Source organism: Rhinopithecus roxellana, chromosome 1, assembly GCF_007565055.1.
Source record: "Rhinopithecus roxellana isolate Shanxi Qingling chromosome 1, ASM756505v1, whole genome shotgun sequence".
NCBI lineage: Eukaryota > Metazoa > Chordata > Mammalia > Primates > Cercopithecidae > Rhinopithecus > Rhinopithecus roxellana.
In genome coordinates this window covers 120106222-120127448 of record NC_044549.1, presented here as the reverse complement: position 1 = coordinate 120127448, position 21227 = coordinate 120106222, and the positions used below count along the sequence as shown (strand labels likewise).

The 21227-nt window shown below is 31.7% G+C and overlaps 1 protein-coding gene across 3 annotated transcripts in view; it reads left to right on the top strand.

Annotated features, from left to right (window-relative positions):
- DENND1B (DENN domain containing 1B) overlaps positions 1 to 21227 on the top strand; it is a 288795-nt gene that overhangs the window by 111034 nt on the left and 156534 nt on the right. For all 3 annotated transcript variants that reach the window (XM_030929666.1, XM_030929664.1, XM_030929667.1), the window contains exons 5-7: positions 1390 to 1509; positions 15103 to 15172; positions 20863 to 20943. In XM_030929666.1, coding sequence (XP_030785526.1) covers positions 1390 to 1509; positions 15103 to 15172; positions 20863 to 20943 — 271 coding nt within the window. The remainder of the gene's footprint in view (positions 1 to 1389; positions 1510 to 15102; positions 15173 to 20862; positions 20944 to 21227) is intronic.

The window sequence follows — 21227 nt, the reverse complement described above, 5'->3', positions numbered from 1 at the left end:
TGTGAGCATAACAACAGATCATTTATTGTTTTTCATGTGATTTTTTAAATACTCTTATTATCAGTTTTCTTAAGAGGGTGATATGAAGGGTTTTTGAAAGAATATTTATTTTAAGCAAATACTTTGCTATAGTAAATATTAGTGAGACTTTATGATTTTACTGTATTAAAGATAAAGCCTTCTGAATGATGGACTAATCAGTACTAATAAGCATTGTCGATGAATGATACTCCTTGTTTTACCTTATCTGAGGAATCATTGCCCTACCCAAACAAAAAAAGTTACAGGTTTCATATTAATAGTAAGGAAGATTTAGAATCCAGCTACGAAAAGCATATTATGAACCTTGGACACTAGAGGTCCCATTTGTGACTAGAGAGTTTTTTGTTTTTTTTTTTTAAGTTTATTAAAGTGTAAGAAAAACCTGTCCCCTTAAAAGTGTATTTGTTGAATGTTCAGCATTTGACATGCAACATTTCCTGACAAAACTGTTTGTAGCATTGATACTGGCAGTAATTTATTTCCTTCTGTATAATCACTGTGGCTATTTCAAAACCAAAGTGTAGGCGTCATGGATATTTTATTTTGGGACAAGGAAGCGCAAATTCAGTTATGGTTATCTAATGGCAAGATTACAGCCAGTACTAGGAAATATATTCATATATTTTAAGTAGAAATAAAGATTCAATCTAACGTTTTATATTGCCCCTTATACCAAAGTGTGACACATATTATGGTAGTATGATACTTCAAAGTTGACTAAAATTCTTTACAGCTTAGCTGGTAAGCCTTTTTTATTTGGTAGAAATTATATTCTTATTTTATACTTGGAAATTTATTTCTCAGTATATTGATAGCTGTACAAGAGAATTCTAGGAAAAATATACCAAGGGTATTTTTGTAGGATACTTTATTGAGTGAGAATGTCAACAGGAGAAGCAATTAAACAGAGCTGGTGGTGGCTGCCATTGGATTCTAAAGCGACATGATTTGCTATCTAAGCAATTTTAGAATAATTAGGAAAAGTGGCTAGCGTTGAAGAAAAGGACTTAGTCATCACTTCTAGCTTCTTCTACAGTTTCAGTAATAATATTTTGATAATTTATGAAATACGAGCACTTTTAGTCTTATGAACATTTATGGTAGACTACCTTATGATTTCCTAGTGAGAGATTAATATATGCAGAACTGTTCAGTCTATGAGGTATTACAACTTATTTTGGTGTTTATATATTTCACACTTGCTTTAGTTTTAGAACATAGTTCTGGCTTCAAGAACCAGCTGATTAGAAAGATGAAACCAATGTCACATACGAATATACTCTTGCTTTTTTCTTGAAGAAAATTGTCAAACAAGGCACAATATTTCATAATGTTACTATATTTTAGGGTGTCTCAGAATCAAGTTGGACAGCACTTTACCTTTGTACTGACAGACATTGAAAGTAAACAGAGATTTGGATTCTGCAGACTTACGTCAGGAGGCACAATTTGTTTATGCATCCTTAGGTGAGTATTTGTAGTAAAAAAAAAAATTGGATGCAAAATAGGTAACTGTATCTCTCTTTTGTACTTTGTTGTGCTTGGGATGAAGAAAAACTTGTTTTCTTTAAAAGCAAGTTGAAAAATAATTTTTCCTGACTTTCTGTATACAGAATCAGTTAAGTTTAAAGATTTACCATTATCATAGTGGAACTTTCCTTGAAAGAATTGATTTTTTAAAGATTAGATTTTTGTAGAATTATTTTTGAAAACTAAATATAAAGAGATGGATTCAAATAATATAGGAGTTTCACCTATTAAATGAAATACAAAAAGATAAGTTAATGTATGCCCTTTTCTATCACTGAACCTGAACTTGGATTTTTAAAAGTGAACTGCGGCTTTAAGACAGAGGTTGCAAACTGATGAACCTGGTAGAAGCGTTTAGAGGTTTTCATTTGGCTACTGGGTGTTTTAAAAATTTTAAAGGACGTTAACCTTATGAATTTTAGGAAGTTTTGTATATCGTTCATATTTCACATTCCTTTTGAAAAGTGAGGATATCTACTAATTCTGCCATGGCAGCAATAAACTGGAACTGAATCGCAGATTTTTAGTTGTATCATGGGCTTGCTAGTTTCCACAGGTCCTATCTGTCCTGTCTAATTGCCTACATTATCTGCCTTCATTCAGTAGGTAGTTGAGAGTATGTGTCCTGCCTGTGGACTTGGGATCTGCGTTGCTGACTGTTAGGAAGAAAGGGATCTAAAGGTTAGCATCCTTGCAATATGTCCTGATGAATCAGAAATCCAGATGTAGTCTATAAAAATAGGACACTATATTATTATTATACTATGGATATTGGTCAAGCTAGATTTCTTAGAAATGCTCATAGGAAAAGAAATAACAATTTATGAAATAACATTACTAAGAAAACTTTGTTATAAAATCAGTCTTCTTGTTCATTTGCTGTTAATATTTAACTACATTTGTATCATTCATTTAGTGTTTGTTAATTTACTTAGAACATTGGTTAGAGCTGGAGAGTTTTTTTCAAGCTTTATTCAAAAGTAAGTGCTTAACTGCTTTATACGTAATAGAATTGTGAATGTGCCCCCATTCTCTCTTTAGCACAACTTTTTCATCTGGATAACAATTGTGCTTAAAACTTACACTTTATCCAAAAGAATGTCATGCTTAAAACTGTGGGTTAATTTTTTGAACTTGGAGCAGGTTGGCTGGGCAGTGGGGGTGGAGATGACAGTATGGGCAATGGTGGGGAGAGTTCCTTTCATCATTGTTTCATGCTGAAAGTTCAAAAGCTACAGTTTAAACAGGAGTATATCTTTATGCATTGTGCCCAAGATGGATTTGCCCTGATGGAAAGACCAAAACTGTATATGCTTTCTTATTTTTCTCAATGAATTTTTGAAACTTTTCATTAAAAAATTCAGATTTACAGAAAAGTTTTCATGGCACAATGAACTTTTATATGAACATTACCTAGATTCATCAGTTGTTAGCATGCATTTCTCTTCCTCTCTCCTCTCCCCTACTCTCCCTTTCTCTCTCAATATACACACACACACACACACACAGACACACACACACACACACACACACACACACACACACTTTACCCCACCTTTATTGTTTTTGTGTACCCATTTAAGAGTAAACATCATTTTCAGGTAAGATTTGAGTCTGTATTTTATAGCTTACCTCACTGCCTCTGAACTGACCTCCTGATATTTATAATTTAAAAGTCTGAGCCTTTTGTTTTGAACTCTTAAAATACTTTGAATACATTGAATTTATTAATCATTCACAAATAATTATTGAATGTTTAGAACAGTTTCTGTAAATGTGCTTGTGGAATAAATATTCTTAGGAATTTCTGTTTAAATTGAGGAAAGCAATCATTACTTGAAAATATTTATATAAAACATGAACTATAACTATTTGTTAATGGACAGAAAGAATAATATAAGGTCCATATTGGCAGCGCAATTGTCATTAATTTGTAGGAAACAAACTCTAAAGCAAGTACAATAATCAAGTTATTTTTATCTGTGGTTCTAAACTTGTATATGTAAAAGAACCCTGAATGTTGTGGTATATTCTTTAAAGTAGGAAGAGTTTTTAACCTGCAGAAATTATGATTATATTATATAAACATAATGAAAACTAAAAGTAAAATCATGTATACCAATAAACAGAACATTTCACAGTAAGTATTATTGAATATTTTATCTTTTATTTAAAATCATTTTTCCTTTTGTATTTATTTTTGTCATGTGACAGTGCTTTTGGTAGATAAGAAATAGGAGGTGTCAAAACTTTATGGAAAAATCATAGAGGAAAATCTTAAATTTAGAAAATTCTGTTCTCCAGCTTGTTTTTCCTAGTAAATTAGAAAAAAATATTGACATTTTAAGATTTTAATGGCATATCTTAATATTTTTCCTGAAAGACAGTATGTGAAGGGATTCTTTGAGAACAGCGGATTTAGAGAATAACCAGTAAGTTAGATAACTATTTAATTTTAATAGTGAGTGGAGGATTCAAATATAATGGAATTCAGCATCTTATTCAGGAAATTGGAAGATTATAGATAGTTCAATGTCTATTTGTAAGCTATAATCAGTGTATCCCCTGGAAAGGAATTTTGACAGATTTCTATAAGTGCTACAGTAAGAGGAGTTGTGGTGCTTTTGGTCCAAGTTTATCCACCTGGTTTGATGGTCCTTCACCACTTTTAGCTTTATAATTGTTGAAAGGATGGATAAAACTCTAAATGTCAACTAGAAGGAAAAAATTACTGTGGCAGCAAGAGTCTACATGGAGTTCCTAAAAGATTTGTGTATTTGAGCACATAATGATGAAAATGCTTGTATGGTGACAAGCATAGTAAAATTTAAAATGCAAATAATAAACTGGTGGAAATATATTTACAACCACTATAAGGAAGAGTTAATAGCCAAAATACATAATAAGCACCTACAACTTAATAAGAAAAATAATCTGATAGAAAAATAAGTAAAGCATCATAACTTACAGAGGAAATGTGAATAATATATGCAGCTGTGAATGGTGCTCAGCATTGCTGAGGGTAAAAGAAATGAGCCCATTAAGGTTAGCAGAATTGAAAAAATTTTTAAATAAGCATGAGGGAAAACACACTTCATATGCTGTTTATAGGACTGTAAAATGGTATAAGCTTTTGAAGAAAAATTTAATAATATCTATTAGAATTATAAAATCTCATATTTCTTCAGGTCAGTAGTTTCAGTTCTAGGAATTTAAATCCAGGATTATTTCTAAGAGTGAGGAGAAAAGTGTGAACAAAGGTATTTATTATAGCATGGTTTCTAGTAGGAAAAAATGCCAATTAGCTAGATTTAGTCATTCCACAATGTATATGTACTTGAAAACAACGTTTTCAAACAATGAGAGTAACATTCTGGTGGGAGAGAAGGGAAGGGGTTGTGGGACAGAGAGGAGGTTATACTTGAAAAGAATGTTTTCAAGTATACACAATAAGTACATAGAATTTTACCTGTCAATTTAAATGAATAATAAAAAATAAATGTAAAAGTGTTGACAACATGAATGCCCCTCAGTTGGAATTGATTAGGTATATTATGGTATATTTGTAACCTCTCTGTCCCACAACCCCTTCCCTTCTCTCCCACCAGAATGTTACCCTCAGGAGGGCAGGGATTTTTGTCTTTTGTTTGCTCATATATTCCCAGTGTCTACAATAGTGCCTGGCACATAATTCTTAAAAGACTTAATAGATAATTATTGAGTAAGTAAATGAATAGTGCAACATTATTTTGCTATTAAGAAAAACACACATATACACCCTGACTTAGAGAAATATTTATGATCTGTTGTAACATGATGGAAAATTTCAAAATAATATTTATAGTATGTTCTTATATTTGTAGAGAACAAGTTATATGTGTATGTAAATGTATATGTATTTAAAAAATAGCTAACACATAAATATTTGTATATTAATATACGATTGTATGTACTTATAAGAACATCTAAAAGGATATATCCTGAACTTTTTTTACTTTATTCACTTCAGCGTTTATCTACTTTTTACAATAAGCAAAAATCATTTCAATTTTTTCTTGCTCTTAAACTTTGAGATGTTATTATGTAGATAATAAACTATAAATGTGGAACTATATGTATTATATTAAAAATTAGTAGGAATTTAGCTAGATCATTTTTTGCCAGGTAAAATATGTGTGTATTTGTAGGATAGGAAATTATCTTACTAGTATGTTTTAGTATAGGCACTCCATACCAGTCAGGTGATCATGGTGATATAGCAGAATTAAGAATGGAAATGGGGGCTTGGCGCAGGGGCCGACGCCTATAATCCCAGAGCTTTGGGAGGCCGAGGCAGGCAGATTGTGAGGTCAAGAAACGCTGCCTCTACTAAAAATACAAAAATTAGCTGCGTCTGGTGGTGCATGCCTGTAATCCCAGCTACTTGGGAGGCTGAGGCAGGAGAATCACTTGAACCCAGAAGACGGACATTGCAGTGGGCTGAGATCGTACCACTGTATTCCAGCCTGGCGACAGAGACTCTGCCAATAAATAAATAAATAAATAAAATAAAATAAAATAAAATAAAAAGAATGGGAATGGGACAGTTTCATTCAGTGTTCTTGAAAATTGGGATTTAAACAGAAAAAATATTGCTAATGGGATGGCTTTATAATCTTTGAGCCAGATATTGATGTTTCTCTGTAATTTCAACACAAAATGTTCAACCAGATAGGAATGATTTGTAAGATGGTTGGAGAAATTCTATTACACCTAAAATTATTTTCTTTTTTCTCCTCCTCCAACAGTGGTTACTTAATTTTACTGTACTCTTAAGATGTGGTTGAAAAAAGTTTGTCTTTTTTTTCTTTTCTTTTTTTTTGAGATGAAGTCTTGCTCGATCACCAGACTGGAGTGCAGCAGCGCGATCTCGGCTCACTGTAGCCTCTGCCTCTCAGGTTCAAGCGATTCTCCTGCCTCAGCCTCCGGAGTAGCTGGGAATACATGCCTGCGCCACCACGCCCAGCTAATTTTTGTATTTTTGGTAGAGACGGGGTTTCACCGTCTTGGCCAGGGTGGTCTTGATCTCCTGACCTCCTGATCAGCCCACCTTGGCCTCTCAAAGTGTTGGGATTACAGGCGTGAGCCGCTGCCCCCAGCCTAGTTTGTCTTATTTCATTATGAAACCAAGACTTAGAATAACTGGTAATTTTAGGGGGAAAAGGAAGGTAGGATTATCTAATGAGCTATTCATACAATGGTTTAGGGTAGTCAGGTCTCTTAATTTACAGGCCAGCTTCCTTTATAACAGACTGTGCTGCTTCCAGAAATATGTGAGAGAAGATCAACTATGCTCATTTTCTGAGTTATTTATGAGTAGCTGGCAAAAAGCCTTTTTACTTGCAGTCAGTTTTGTAGGATTGACCTGACTTTTAGAATTCATGTGCTTAATAGGGCCAAAATTTATTGAGAAGTATGATAAAATCCTTGCATAAGCAAGACGTAGATATATGCCTTTAACCATATTTTCTGATAACAAAAATAAATTATTTTGCTATAGAAAATTTGGAGGATCTAGAGAAGTTTAAAAGATAAAATAAAAGTCACATATATTCGTGAACACATAATTGTCACTTATGTTTTGGTATTTAGTTCTAGTTTTATTTCAAAAGACTTGCTAAGATACATTTACAAATTTTTCTATGGGATGTCAAAGTAAATGATTAACTGTAGTCTTTATTCAAGGTTTGTAAAATGAATGAATGCATCTAAAGCAGTTCATAAATTGAAAAAGCTACAGTGGCTTTCATATTATCATCCATAAGTGGCTCAAATGTTTATACATGCTTAATCTGACAATTGTTCATTGCTATTGTTTCTTTTATTGTAAGTTGAGATTTCACACAAAAATATTTCCCTTCTGAATGTTGGTTATGTTTAATCACTTTCTTATATCTTTACCAGAAATGTATTATGACTTTTGGGTATTAAAAAATGTTAATACCTTCTCCTTAAAGATGTCTTTTGTGCAAAGTTAGTGCCTTTATACTGAAGCATTCTCTATTTGTAGGTATTCTACTGTGAGATAATAATGGCTTGATTATCCAGAGTTCGTTGTCAGTAGCAAAAGAATTAAGATTCTTGGATAGAAATTAATTAATGTTTCTCCTATTGTCTTTCCAATATCCTAAACACGAATTTTTTTCTATTGTGATAAAATATTATTTTCCTAAAAATCTTCTTTTGTGACTTATCTTCTACTGTTTGAATTTGTCTTTTAATCCAAAAATTATAAAATAAAAACATTTATGAATGTCTCTTGAGTTTTTGTTGATATTGAACAGTTTAAAATATTTTAGGTATTTATAAAAACGTAGACATAATTAACATGCCATACATTTAAGAAGCTTTAAGGTATATCGATACAAAGTAAAATAAAACAGTACAAATTGATAGAATATTTTAATTAGAAATAGCAGAAAATAATTTTGCTTGGATTTCTTGACTGGCAGAGACTCTTTTAGGTTAAAGATGTTGATACTAATGATACTAAGTGGCAGTTAATTAACAGCAACATCATTTAGTGTTTGTTTACCTAGCCAAGTTGTCTGCTTAGTGACATATATGCATTATTTAAAAAAAGAAACCAAAAAACTATTCTAGTACTTAGAGTTCTAAGCTGGAACATTTGTATATAATGCTGTAAAGCGACTTTTGTCTACTCCTGGATGATGCTATTATAGGACTTGAAATTGCTGTAATCTAGATTTACCTCAGAGTTCTAAGAAAATTGCACACTATGCTATATAAACCATGTGTCCGTTTTCTCCTGGATTTAGGTCTTTACAAGATTTGAAAGTTAGTATATTTCTTTGATTTCTATTTATTTTGTTCATCTTTTAGAAAAAATACTAGAATTTAGGCCTATTTAATATTAAAGTTGACATTTAATTTTGAGTCACTGTTCTGTTCTTTAGTTCTTTCTATGACATGTCTATCCTAGTTTTAACAAGATTTCAAAAATATCCTGAGATATTACTAATTTAAATCTGGCAATTGTTTGTACTTAGAATTGTTTCATATGCTAGCAAAAATGCAAGAAATAACTTTTTTACCTAATTTGATTAACATAATTTTATAACTATAAAATTGTCGCCAAGGGTTCAAAATACTTGAAGTACTCCAATAAGGAAGACAGATTTATGTTTAGGGCCTTTGTAGTTCCCCCTCCCCGCTTTAACTCATACCAAACTTGAAGCTTTCACACTCTTCCTTTGGGCAAATCCCTCAGAAGCAGAATGTTTCAATTTTACACATTTCGTGTCAATTTTCCAGACAGAAAAACAGCCTCTAGACATTAGACGTTTTCCTACGGAAAGGCAGTTTCCTTAGTTTTATTTGATTACTATAAGTTAGGTTCCTGCTGATCGCTTAGACTTTAGTGGTTACCTGACTATTTGACAAAAAACATTTCCTTTCCTTTATTTAACCTTTGACTTTTGAATGTAAAAGTTTTATCAGCTCTATAGTGGAAGTAGAAGTGTGGGGGAAGTCTTCTTACTACCACAAAATGGACTCATGACTTTATGTATATCTCTCTCTTTTGCCTTATGTCTTTACAGAAAATTAAAGAAATGATCTTACAATTAAATTTTAACTAATCTCCTGTACTTTGTTTTAAAATAATTGCTCATAATGTTTTACATTTATATATGTTGGCAAGACTATGAGAGTCACAGTTATTCTTTGTTAAGTTTTAAAAATTCAAGTGAAATGTCTTATTCACTTACTACGATATGTTGAGTAATTTTTTTTAACTTCCTAGGATTTTTGTGGTCTGTTGTAAGAATACAGACTTTGACTCTCTTTGGGACTATAACATTTAGTGAAAAACATTTTAACATTTTACCTTATTGATAATCAGTTTAAAATGAATTGCTTTGAACATATATTGTTTGAAAATTCCCTAAGAAACCACAAAATAAAGACTTGAAAATAACATTTCTTACTCTAGCAACATAAGCTTATATAACTTAGTGTCTTTTATCTGTGTGTGTGTGTGTTTCAAAAGCTTTGGACATAACTTTCTTTTAAAAAATGATGTTATTTTTTGCCATATATTTAGACTTAAAGTGTACATAGAGTATAGTTAAAATTGGAATTGCTGGACTATTTTGTATACCCTGGATCATTTTCTTGTCAGATAAAAAAGTGAGTAGTCAGTAGGATTTCCTGTTGAGCAGTTGCTTCTTATCAGGAGTTATAAATTCAGTTACCTATGTGGACCAGGTAAGGGACTCAAATGAGAGAAACCTGTTAGGTGCCTAACAATAGGAAATTGGGGTATGTATGGTGATCTGAATTGTACATGCCACACTCAAAGACAGAAGCCACAACTCAGCCCTAGGCATTTGTTGCACAGTGAAAAATGTGTGGCCAGTATTACCCGTTCTTTTGATTTTTAAGAGGAACAAGAAGTCCGGATTTTTACAGTGAATTATCTCAGATTTGGAAGTTGGCAACTTATTTAATTCAACAACAACAGTGTTGACCAAACAAAATATGCCCTTAGGCTAGAAGCAGCCTGCAAATAGCCAGTTAGCACTCTTTGCTGTAGATGTTGTTTATTTACAACAGAAAATGTCCTTGCCTTCTTGACGTTTCTAGGAGCAATGGCTACGTTATAGATTAGTTCCACTTTTATATGTTGTGTTTTTTTAAAAAGTATGAATGATATGTGCTCTTTAAAAGGAGAAAGTTATCACTGAGAGCCAGTACATGTTTACAAAGAGAGCATTGTTTATAACTAGACTTGGTTTTAGTATGGTGATAGTACATACTGATGTATCAGGGAGTGCTGTGGTTGAAATTTGAGTCTGTTCTAATATTTCACAAACAAATTATGTGTAGAGTGTTGGTTAGATGATACAATTATAAGTCTTTTGATTAGGTTAAATTTTCATACTTAGAATGTTGATAAATAATTGGTGTTATTTTGGGAGGCATCTTGAACACTTTTGCAAGCCATACCCTTTTCAAAATTTTTATCGACAGTGATGAACATGGAAGCAATACCAAGCTAAAACTGTAAGGATTTACCAAAATGTTAGTTAAAAGAATCACATTGAATAGATCTTAATTTGCTGGGAAATTTGCCCCTATGAACAAACTGTAATTTAAAGGTCATAAAGGTAATGCTCTCGATATTAAATAAGCAGATGAATTTTGGAAGATAGAATTTGCTTCAGTGGATAGAACATATAGGCAGGCTGATTTAAGATTACAACAGAATGATTTTTGTCTCAGTTCATTTAGCTGCCTGAAATGCCTGGTCATTGAACATATTTATTAAAAGGCTCGCTATATAGAAATACATGCCAAGATAGGGTGATAGACTGTCTGTGGCAGGCCCCTGAGCATATATTACTCAGGTTGATTAGGGTTCTAATCCCAAGATTGCTATTCCATAGCTTTGTGACCCTAGATACGTTGCTTTATCTTAGTTTAGTTAAGTATGTATCAAAGCATTAGTGTAAGAATTAAATGAGATAGTACATATAAGTATCCAACAAACTGTCATTCATATAGTTACTCCTTAAATAATATTACTTCCTGCACTTCCAGTTGTTTTAACACATAAATTCTGTGATTCTTAGATTCTGCTCTCAACCCCCAGATGGATGTATAACTAACTAGTGAGTTATACTCCCCAAATAGAAATAATAAAGTATTTTGGCGCCTTGGAGATGACTATGAGAAATATCCCATAAGAGTAAAGCTTATTTCTAAACAGTATTAGTTTAATTTATTGATGAAGTCATAGCCTGGTACCAGGATGATATTCAATAAAGCTTATTATTCTTGGACATGTAAAAAACAGTAATAATTACGTAGATACCAAAATGCCTAGCACAAATAAAAACTTTAAATTTTTTAAAGTAACCTAAATATGGGTATATTAATCAATTACTCAAAGACAAGGATATAATCTTACAGATAAATTATATTTATCTGTATAAATTAGCTTCTTAAGGAAAAATCTGGTTCTGATGTGCCTTCGCAATTTGAGAGGAAATTAAAAGGGGAAGATAATCAGTGAAAAACAATAATATAAAGTTCAGAAAACCAGAACATTGAAAGAAATGTTAAGGGTTTTTGGTCTAGAAAAGGAAAAAGATTATCTCACTTTCTAATAACATAATTATGATATATATGTAGATAGAGAAAAGTGTTGGTTTTTTATATATATATATATATTTTATAGTAGACCAGGAAAGAAAAATTCAGGTTACCAAAGGCCTCACTTTATTTAAATAAGGTGAAAATGGTAATGTAAGCATTAATAGGTAGACATGCAGCCACCTACAATCAATACATTTGGCTTTATTTAAAACTCCTTGAGTTGGATAGAAACAGACCAGCACATTTTTTGAATAGATTAGGTCTCATCTTATCTGAATTTTTAGGTCGGAACTACATGACACATTCAAATTGTCTGGAAATAGCAATTTCTTCAGGCTGTTAAAAGTTGAAATGTGAGTTTGAAATGACTACAGTTGAGAGCAATTGTGCTCTAAGGATTATGTGTCCTGGTAGAAGATTTGGCGTGAAAACTATTTCTTTGAGTTATCGTGAATGCAGAAACTGTGGTGTACTGATTTTCATTATATTTAGTTAGTAATATAACAGTATTAGTAATTTTTAAGGGTTTTATTTGTAAGTGGAAGATATACATAGTGAAGTAGCCATCTAAGCACTGGAGCTTGAAGAATTAAGTAATTTAAATAGGAAAATTGAGATTACCGATAGTAATTTCTCATGTTCAGATTCCCCAAAAGCTGTCACAGATGTGTCACACACCTGTCCAGATTTTACCAGGCTTCCAGGCAAAGTTGTCAATATGCTTATTGTAAACACCCTGTTCTAGCATCTCCCTCCTAGAGCCTCTGTCCTGTTTCAGTCTGAACTGGTTGCTCTCGAGGCCTTTGCACAACTGTTCTTCCTAAGTCTTAGATTTCTTGCCTCCTACATCTGTGTATTCCTTCTTTTTCATCTCCTTTATTTTGTTTTAGCTATCCTTTAGGATGTCTTAGGAGGTGAAGTTTTGAGTCCTTGCCTGACTGAAAATGCTGTTAATCTGTCCTCACACTTTATTGATAGTTTGTCTGGACATAGAAGTCTTGAGTGCAAAGAATTTAACCTCTGTATTTTGAAGGCATTATCTTTTAAGTTTCATTATTGCTGTTGAGAGGTTTGATGACATTTTTGAACTTGATCCCTTTGTTTGTTACTTGTTTTGTCTGTTTGGAAACTCTTAGGCACTCTTCTATCCCTTGTTTTGGAATTTCACATTGATACTCTGGTTTGGAACATTCTTTGTGCTGTTCATTCACTCATTCTTTCAGTCTGGAGACTCGTGTCTGAAGTTCTGGGAAAATTTCCAGTAATTCTTTAAAAGAAACTTTCATTCATTTATTTCCCCTATTTTTTCTTTATGGAATGACTATAGCTACATGATAGTTGAGACTGATGGACTGATAGTGTAATGTTTTTTCTCTTATTATCTTTTTTATTATGAGCATAAATTATTATTATTTATTGTACTTGAATTTCTGGGATATATGTGCAGAACGTACAGGTTTGTTACATTGGTATACACTTGCCATGGTGGTTTGCTGCTACAAAGAGAATAAAATACCTAGGAATACAACTTACAAGGTTTGTTTATCTTTCTGTTCTAGTTTCTGGGAGATTTTTTGGAGTTATCATCTAAACTTTCTGTTGACTTTAATTTTTTTCAGACTTAGAATTTCTTAAAGCTCTTTCTTCCTATCTAAAATTTTCTATTTTTACTTTTTAGAAAAGTTTAGTATCGTCTAATAGCCTCCTGCTCTTAATTCAGCTCTAAGGATATTAAATATAAGTTTTGGAGTTCTCTTCAGCTGTTTGTATTGTCTATGTTTTCTTGTAGTTCTTTTTATGTTGTTCAATATAAACATCATTTTATATTTGTGTTTCCTCAAATATCTGGTGGTTGGCTATTAATTTGTATTCAAAAGGAAGGTATTAAACTGAATTGGAAACATTGCATGTGGGTTTCATTCCAAGAAAACAGGACTTCGAAGGGCTTTTTTCTTTGAGATACTGTTAAATCAGTGTTTCAGAACTCTGTGGGGAGCACTTCTGCTGGTCCTTTTCCTTTCTAATGGCATTTAGGTTTTGGTTTCCTTTCTTCTGCTGTTAGTTATCTGTTTGTTTACCCTATTTACAAAGTCATCCACCTGCGTTGCTGTTGTTTTTTCCTCCATTTTGCTTGTTTTCATTAATATATACCCTTTCTATTCATTTATTGTCATTTTGGTGTTATTTCCAGAGGACACAGAGATAAATACATACTGGTTAAATCAATGTGTTAGATTTAACCAGAGTTGGGTAGATATTTTAAAGTATCATGTGAATTTTCAAGTCATTACTTAGTATTTATAATTATCATTTTAAATAACTCTATAATTTTCTGCTGAGTAAAGATACTGTAGTTTACCTAACGTCCTCTTTTATTACTACTTTCAGTTTCTGATTCAAAAGGCATCATTCATAGTCACTAACAAATCAGACATTATATGAAAAAAATCCTGTTAGAATCCTGTTTTCTACGTTCTACTTACTGATTATTAAATTTTACATGTTATGTGTATGTACTATTAATCTGTGTACAATTATGTAGTAAAAGCATCACAATATTTTCTCTTAAAAGTACCATGTTAATACTTTGAAGAAAAGTAATATTTGTCAATTGTTAATTAACAACAGTGTATTTTGTGATTTCCTCTTATTCTACATGAAAAGTGTACAGTTTAACATTAAAATCTTTAGACATTTAAAATATACTAATAGTTTAATTTTTAATAAGGAATGTAGATTTTGTTTTATATAAATGATTTTTAGATTTAATATTTAGCTATCATAAAAATTATATTTATCTAGTACAATGAATTAAATTTTGAATTATATTTGGTTTTGATATATAACAGTCATTTAAAATTTTTTGTAATTTTTAGAATAGTCTTTTTGATATTTGTATTGAGTTATTTTGAAATTTACCATCATTCTTAAACATCATTTCTGAGGAACTGAAAAACACATAGTTCCGTTGTATTATATACAGCAACATTTTAAAAGAAGGTATTTTTAATCTTTTGTTTTAAAAGTTTTTTAAAATTAGTTTTTATGTGATTTTTTTTAACAATGGTTAATTTTTATCCTATGCATGCTTTGATTGAATACCATGAAAATAATTTTAGATATTGCTGATATAAAATAGAAGTATGTAATGAACAACTTTTTAAATAGAACTCTGGATTCTGATTTGTTTTATGAAAACTAGTAATAAGTAACATGTAAAACTTCGCTGAAAAAGTAAAGAAAATGGGTATAGTTCTTTTTTGACCTCCAGGATTAACCTGTTTGAATTAATATGAATTAAATGTTTATGTTGTCTGTTTTCTGATTCTGAATTTTATGTATATACATTTTAAAATAATTCTTTTACAGTTACCTTCCCTGGTTTGAAGTGTATTACAAGCTTCTAAATACTCTTGCAGATTACTTGGCTAAGGAACTGGTAAGCTATTTTTTCCCCATTTTTAAATTGTGGTAAAATATTTATAAAACAAAACTTACCATTTTAACCATTTTTAAGTGTAAAGTTTTGTGACATTAAGTACATTAATGCTGATCTGCAATCATCAATACAATACATCTTTTTTTCCTTGCCTATCTAAAACTCTGTCTGTACCCATTAAACAATATCTACTTATTCCTCCCCAACCCTCACCATCCGTGGCAACCACTGTTGTATCATCTGTATGAATTTGAATACCCTCTGTATCTCATATAAGTGGACTCACATAGTATTTGTCCTTATGTGCCAAGTTGACTGGCTTATTTCATTTAAGATAATGTCTTCAAGATTCATCTATGTTGTAGCATGTGTCAGATTTTTTTTCTTTTTGAGACTGAGTATGAATACACCACAGTTTGTTCATTCATTCTTCTGTCAGTGGTCACTAGGGGTGCTTCCTCTACTTTTTCACTATTGTGAATAATACAGCTATGAAAATGTTTGTACAAATAATGTTCCAGCCCTTGAATTCAATTCTTTTGGGTATATACCTAAAAGTGGAATTACTAGGTAGTATGGTAATTCTGCATTTAATTTTTTGAGGAATCATGAGAGCATTTTCCACAGTGGTCACACTATTTTGCATTCCCATCAGTAATGTACAAGGGTTCTGTTTTCCTCACAATCTTGCCAATACTTGTTCTTTTCTTTTCTTTTTTGTTTAATAGTGTCATAATATGTGTGCAAAGTGGTGTATTGTGGTTTTAATTCGCATCTCCTTAATGATTAGTAACACTGGACATTTACTTGCCATTTTTATATCTTCTTTGGAGAAGGTCTGTAATTGTGCAGACAGAAAATTACAACCCAGGGTAAATGCTCTGGGGACACAACAAGCATGACCTAAGTCAACCTGGAGAGTCAAGAAAAGTCTCTAGAGAAGTACTTGTTGGAAGTCTTCTGTCGCTGTGTCTCCAATAGCAAATAGGTATTGAGTCAAAAGTTGTAGAAGGTCTATTCAAGTCCTTTGCCCATTTTAAAATCATGTTGCGTTTTTTGTTGATGAGTTGTAGGAGTTCTTCATGTAGTCAAATATTCATTTCTTATTAGATAGATGATTTGCGAGTGTTCTATCCCAATCCATGGTTTGCCTGCCCTTTTGTTCTTTTGATAGTGTTATTTGATGCACAAAAGTTTTTAATTTTAGTGAAGTCCAATTTATCTACTTTTTCTTTTGTTACCTGTGTTTTTGGTGTCATATCCAAGAAATCTTTTGCAAATTCAGTGTTTCGAAGCTTTCTTCATATGTTTTCTTCTAAGAATTTTATAGTTTTAGCTCTCAATAAAAGTCTTTATGCTTTTTTTTCTTAAAAATAGAAATAAAAGCTGAAGTTTGCTTTTGAATGAACAAACTTCTCTGGGATAATGATTTAAAAAATTTTCCCTTAATCTTTGATTTAAAAGAAAATTTTTTTTGGAGACAGAGTCTTGCTCTGTTGCCCAGAGCTGGAGCGTTGTGGTGCAATCATCAGTCACTGCAGCTTCAGTCTCCTAGGATCAAGCAATCCACTCACCTCAGTCTTCCAGTTAGCTGGAACTATGGGTGTGTGCCACCACAAATAGCTAATTTTTAAATTTTTTTGTGCAGATAGATTCTCACTATGTTGCTTAGGCTGGTCTCAAATTCTTGGCCTCAAGGGATCTTCCTGCCTCTGTTTCCCATCTACCAAGCGTGGCCATTCTTTGATGTTTTTAACAAGAGCTAATTTACTAAAATATTAGCTATGCTATTTGATACAATTTAATTGAAATAAAATATGTTTTTAAAATTCTTTGTAATTGTCTATTATCTATTAATTTTTGCATTTAGGGTGTACTTTCCATTCACTTGTTATCTGCTTAAATTCTTATATGGTACTCTGTCACTCCTGACATTGTGTTTTTCTTGATTTCCCTGACATTGTCTCATCTTTGTTTTACTTATATCCTCAGCTTCTCTCTTGGGCCTTTTTTCTCCATCTACACCTAAAATTTTAATGTTATTTATGTTATATTCTTGATTCTCTTTTCTCTAGATACTATTTATGGGTATTTCAGACACACTCTTTGTGTACATACCACTGTTTTCTGTTTAAGATGAACTTTCTGGAAGTTGATGTTATTCCACTGCTTACAATCGCTTCATAGTCTCCTCTTTTTCTTAGGATAAAATTTAAACTTGTTTGCGGCATGGCGTATAATAACTTTATGATCTGGCATCTGACCTTCTCTTTGGATTAATCTGCTCCCGCTCATCTGCTGCACATAATGTACTATCTAATTATTTTGAGCCACTTAAATTTCCCAGAACATAACTCTATACAGTTGTCTGTCAAGATTACAAACCACTCACTAATTGTTACTGGTAGAACACTTGTCTTTTAAGAGTTAATGTAACTATCTTTTGAAATAAACCTAATGTCAGCATAGGTACTTCTCTAGAGACTTTTCCTGACTCTCCAGGTTAAGTTAGGTGATACTTAATGTAGGTTTCCAGAGCATTTACACTGGGTTGTAACTCTGTGTCTGCACAATTAAAGTAATAATTGAGAGATGGAACTGTTCTATCTCTGTGTCTCCCATAGAAAAGAGATGTTGAGTCAAAAGGTGTAGAATAAGTAAAAATACGTTAGAAAGTTTCGAATATTCAGTTTTTGGATCTCCATTTTATAATTGTAGAAACTAATATCCAGCTATTGTGACTTTTTTGTTCACTGGATTCTGTATGCCAGGCTTTAAAGGCAATCATAGACAAAATTGTTCATGGAATTTTTAAAATAGGAATATAGTAAGACAGAATGTTATTTTCCTCACCCTAAATTTTTCCATAGGAAAAGCTTATTTTCATCTTTTCAGTATACAATCATTTGTTTCTTTACATCGTTTTAAAAGTTCCATTGACTGAATCTGGAGCAAAATATCCTCCTGGGCATAGTATTTTTAGTTTTTATTTAATTTTAAAAAATTATATAGCCTTGGTAGATACAGTTCAACTAAAATGGTATAGACATTTCTGTCTGCCCAGTATGGTGAAACAGGCACTATGTTAAGCATGGATACAGACTATATTTGAAAATAAGCTTGTAAGAATAAAAATTAGAGGTTTTGATAAATCAGCTGAAATCCTTCATTTGCCTTAAGTGGTGGTGGTCCCAAATAAAGGTGAGTGTGGTCACCTTAGAATTAAAATCTTTATAAATGTTCCCAGGAAGCTTAATGCAGTATTGGTAATACAAATGTAACTGGACTTTTGGCAATGTGGTTTGAACCCTGAAATCCTGGATTTAAATTCTATTTTTTTTTTTTTTTTTTTTTTTTTTTTTTGAGACAGGGTCATCATGCTCTATCCCCCAGGCTGAAGTGCAGTGGTGCAATCTCATCTCACTGCAACCTCCACCTCCTGGGTTCAAGCGATTCTTCTGCCTCACTCTCCCAAGTAGCTGGGACTACAGGCATGCACCACCACGCCTGGCTGGTTTTTATATTTTTAGTAGAGACGGGTTTTCACTGTATTGGCCAGGCTGATCTCAAACTCCTGACCTCTTGATCCACCCACCTCGGCCCGCCAAAATGCTGAGGATTACAGGTGGGAGCCACCACTCCCGGCCTAAGTTTTATTTTCTAATACCCTTGTGACTTTGATTAAAGTACAGTGTTTATAAGTCAGATAATCAGTTCTGTCACTTGGAAAGTTAGGGAGGTATTATTTATATAAATAGGATTTAAATGTGTTATTAATAAATTAAGGTAGTCCTTTTACTCTTCTAAATTTGTCAACCAATTTTTTTATAACGTAATTGCCAGTTTTAATGTTTGTCAAAAGTCTAGTTGTTTATGTGTATGTGTTCGTGCATGTAAATATTTTTCTCTATGTATTTGATTGCTTAATTCTATGAAGTATATGTTAACGTCATTTTACAGTTGAATAATTTTATGTTGAAGCTGTACAGTCATTCACTTGCCTAAGAAAATAAAACTGGAAATACAACTATTTATTTTTTTGCAATCAAAAGTCAAAACCAGAATTCTGGTTAAATTATTCATGATAATTTCTTGTTCTTTGTTTTTGTGAATGTACATGTGGAATTCACATTAATTATATTAGTTGTCCAAATTTTGAATACTTTTCCTTTAGTAACTTTTAGTAACTCTTACTGATAGATTATTACTATCTCCATACTGTGTATCATTTTTTTTCCCTGATACCATCAGTAATACTGGAATACGTAAAAGAAAATAGCTATAAGCAAATTTATATAATTTTGGCTTTCTGAGAAGAGGAAATAGGGGAGGTTCCATTTGTGTTCCTTATTTGAGGAAGAAATATTACAAGTTTGTAGCATTAATTAAACTAGAAGTAAATCTGGAATTGTAGTACTTTTTTCTGTTCATTTCTAATTCACTGCCATGGGTTATTTAAATAACGTTTACAGTTCAAGTTATCCTTACCTGATCAATGTAAGAGAGTGCAACAGATTTTTAAAAACTAGTCTAAAAATTTTTGTACCTGTAGGAATTTTGTATAAACAGAGTATCAATATGTTCCACAATTTTCTATGGTACACCTCATTGTTTAACAGCCCAGGAGATAAATTGTTTATTTTGCAGTCCTTCTACAAGGTAATTCTAAGACATAACCATATGAGTCTCTTTTACAAAGGGGATTGGTATTATCTACAGTATTCTCTGATACATTTTGTTGTTTAAATGATCAAGAGATAAATTGTTTATGGCTTTTCATGTTATTCTGAAGAGTATTTCAAATAGGTAGTTTTGAATGAATACTTTTGAAAGTAGTTACAGAGATCTGATTTATTAAGTTTTGGTATAAATGGATAGACAAGGCATAAGAAAGATCGTGAGAAGTCTAAGTCTCATATCCAAACTTACCAAAATTGCTAACTTCTCTGAACAATTGCCTTTTCCTTTGATTTATTCTGTCCAACATGAAAATAGAGAATAAGGATAATTATGTCTATAAAAATCTTTGTATATTTATTACTGGATTTGTAGTATGTGATGCAGAAAAATTGAGGGTGCACATCAAGGCACATTATTATTATACAAATGCTATGAAGTACATCTGCTGTATGTTTTATTTAATCCCATTTATTGTGGATCAAGTAGTGACCAGTAGCAATGTAGAAAAGAAATATTTAGAATAACCTCTATATTCCATTTTAGTGCATTAATCTTACTTAAATTGTTTCTATTCCTTAAAAATTGCTTTGGGATTTTAAAATGAAAATGGAAAATGAGAGTACTCTGTGATCTGATATAAAGTTGTATTACTATTTTTATTCAATCCTGTTGTTCTTCTGGATTTAATGATTTAGATAATTTCCTTTTATAGCATTAGTATATTTTATAATTAAGTTTTTCGAATACACATTTATACTAAATAGAAATATTGCCATTATTCTTCTGGATAAAGGAATTTAAATATGTTTTCGTATTTATTACGAAATTATATATTTGAATTATCAAATTATATATTTGAATTTCAGTTATTTGAAATGTTTCTGTGGAAAACATTTATGTAAAATATGTCAAATATGAAAAGCCACAGTAGACTATTTTATCAAGTAGTTTTAATTGCAGTTGCTTGGTATATGTTTTATTTATAAAATGTACTTTTTCTTTTGCCCTAGGAAAATGATTTGAATGAAACTCTCAAATCACTGTATAACCACCCAGTACCAAAGGCAAATTCTCCTGTAAATTTGAATGTGGTAAGTATTCAATCAGTAATTGTTTTTGGGAGTCATAGCTATGTCTCAATTTCGTTAAGAGCATGTGAACCTTCAGACAATTCTTGGCCAAGTCATCTCTGCTTCCAGGAAAACTTCATTGCTAGTACTAACATAACAAGGTGATAATATTGTGTCTTTTTAACGTGCTATAACTATCATAACTTGATATATTGGGTGTGTATTTTTATAATTTTGTTAAATTATTGAGTTAAAAAAATTTTATTATAAACTAAAAGTAACCAAATCGATGAAGATATTTCACT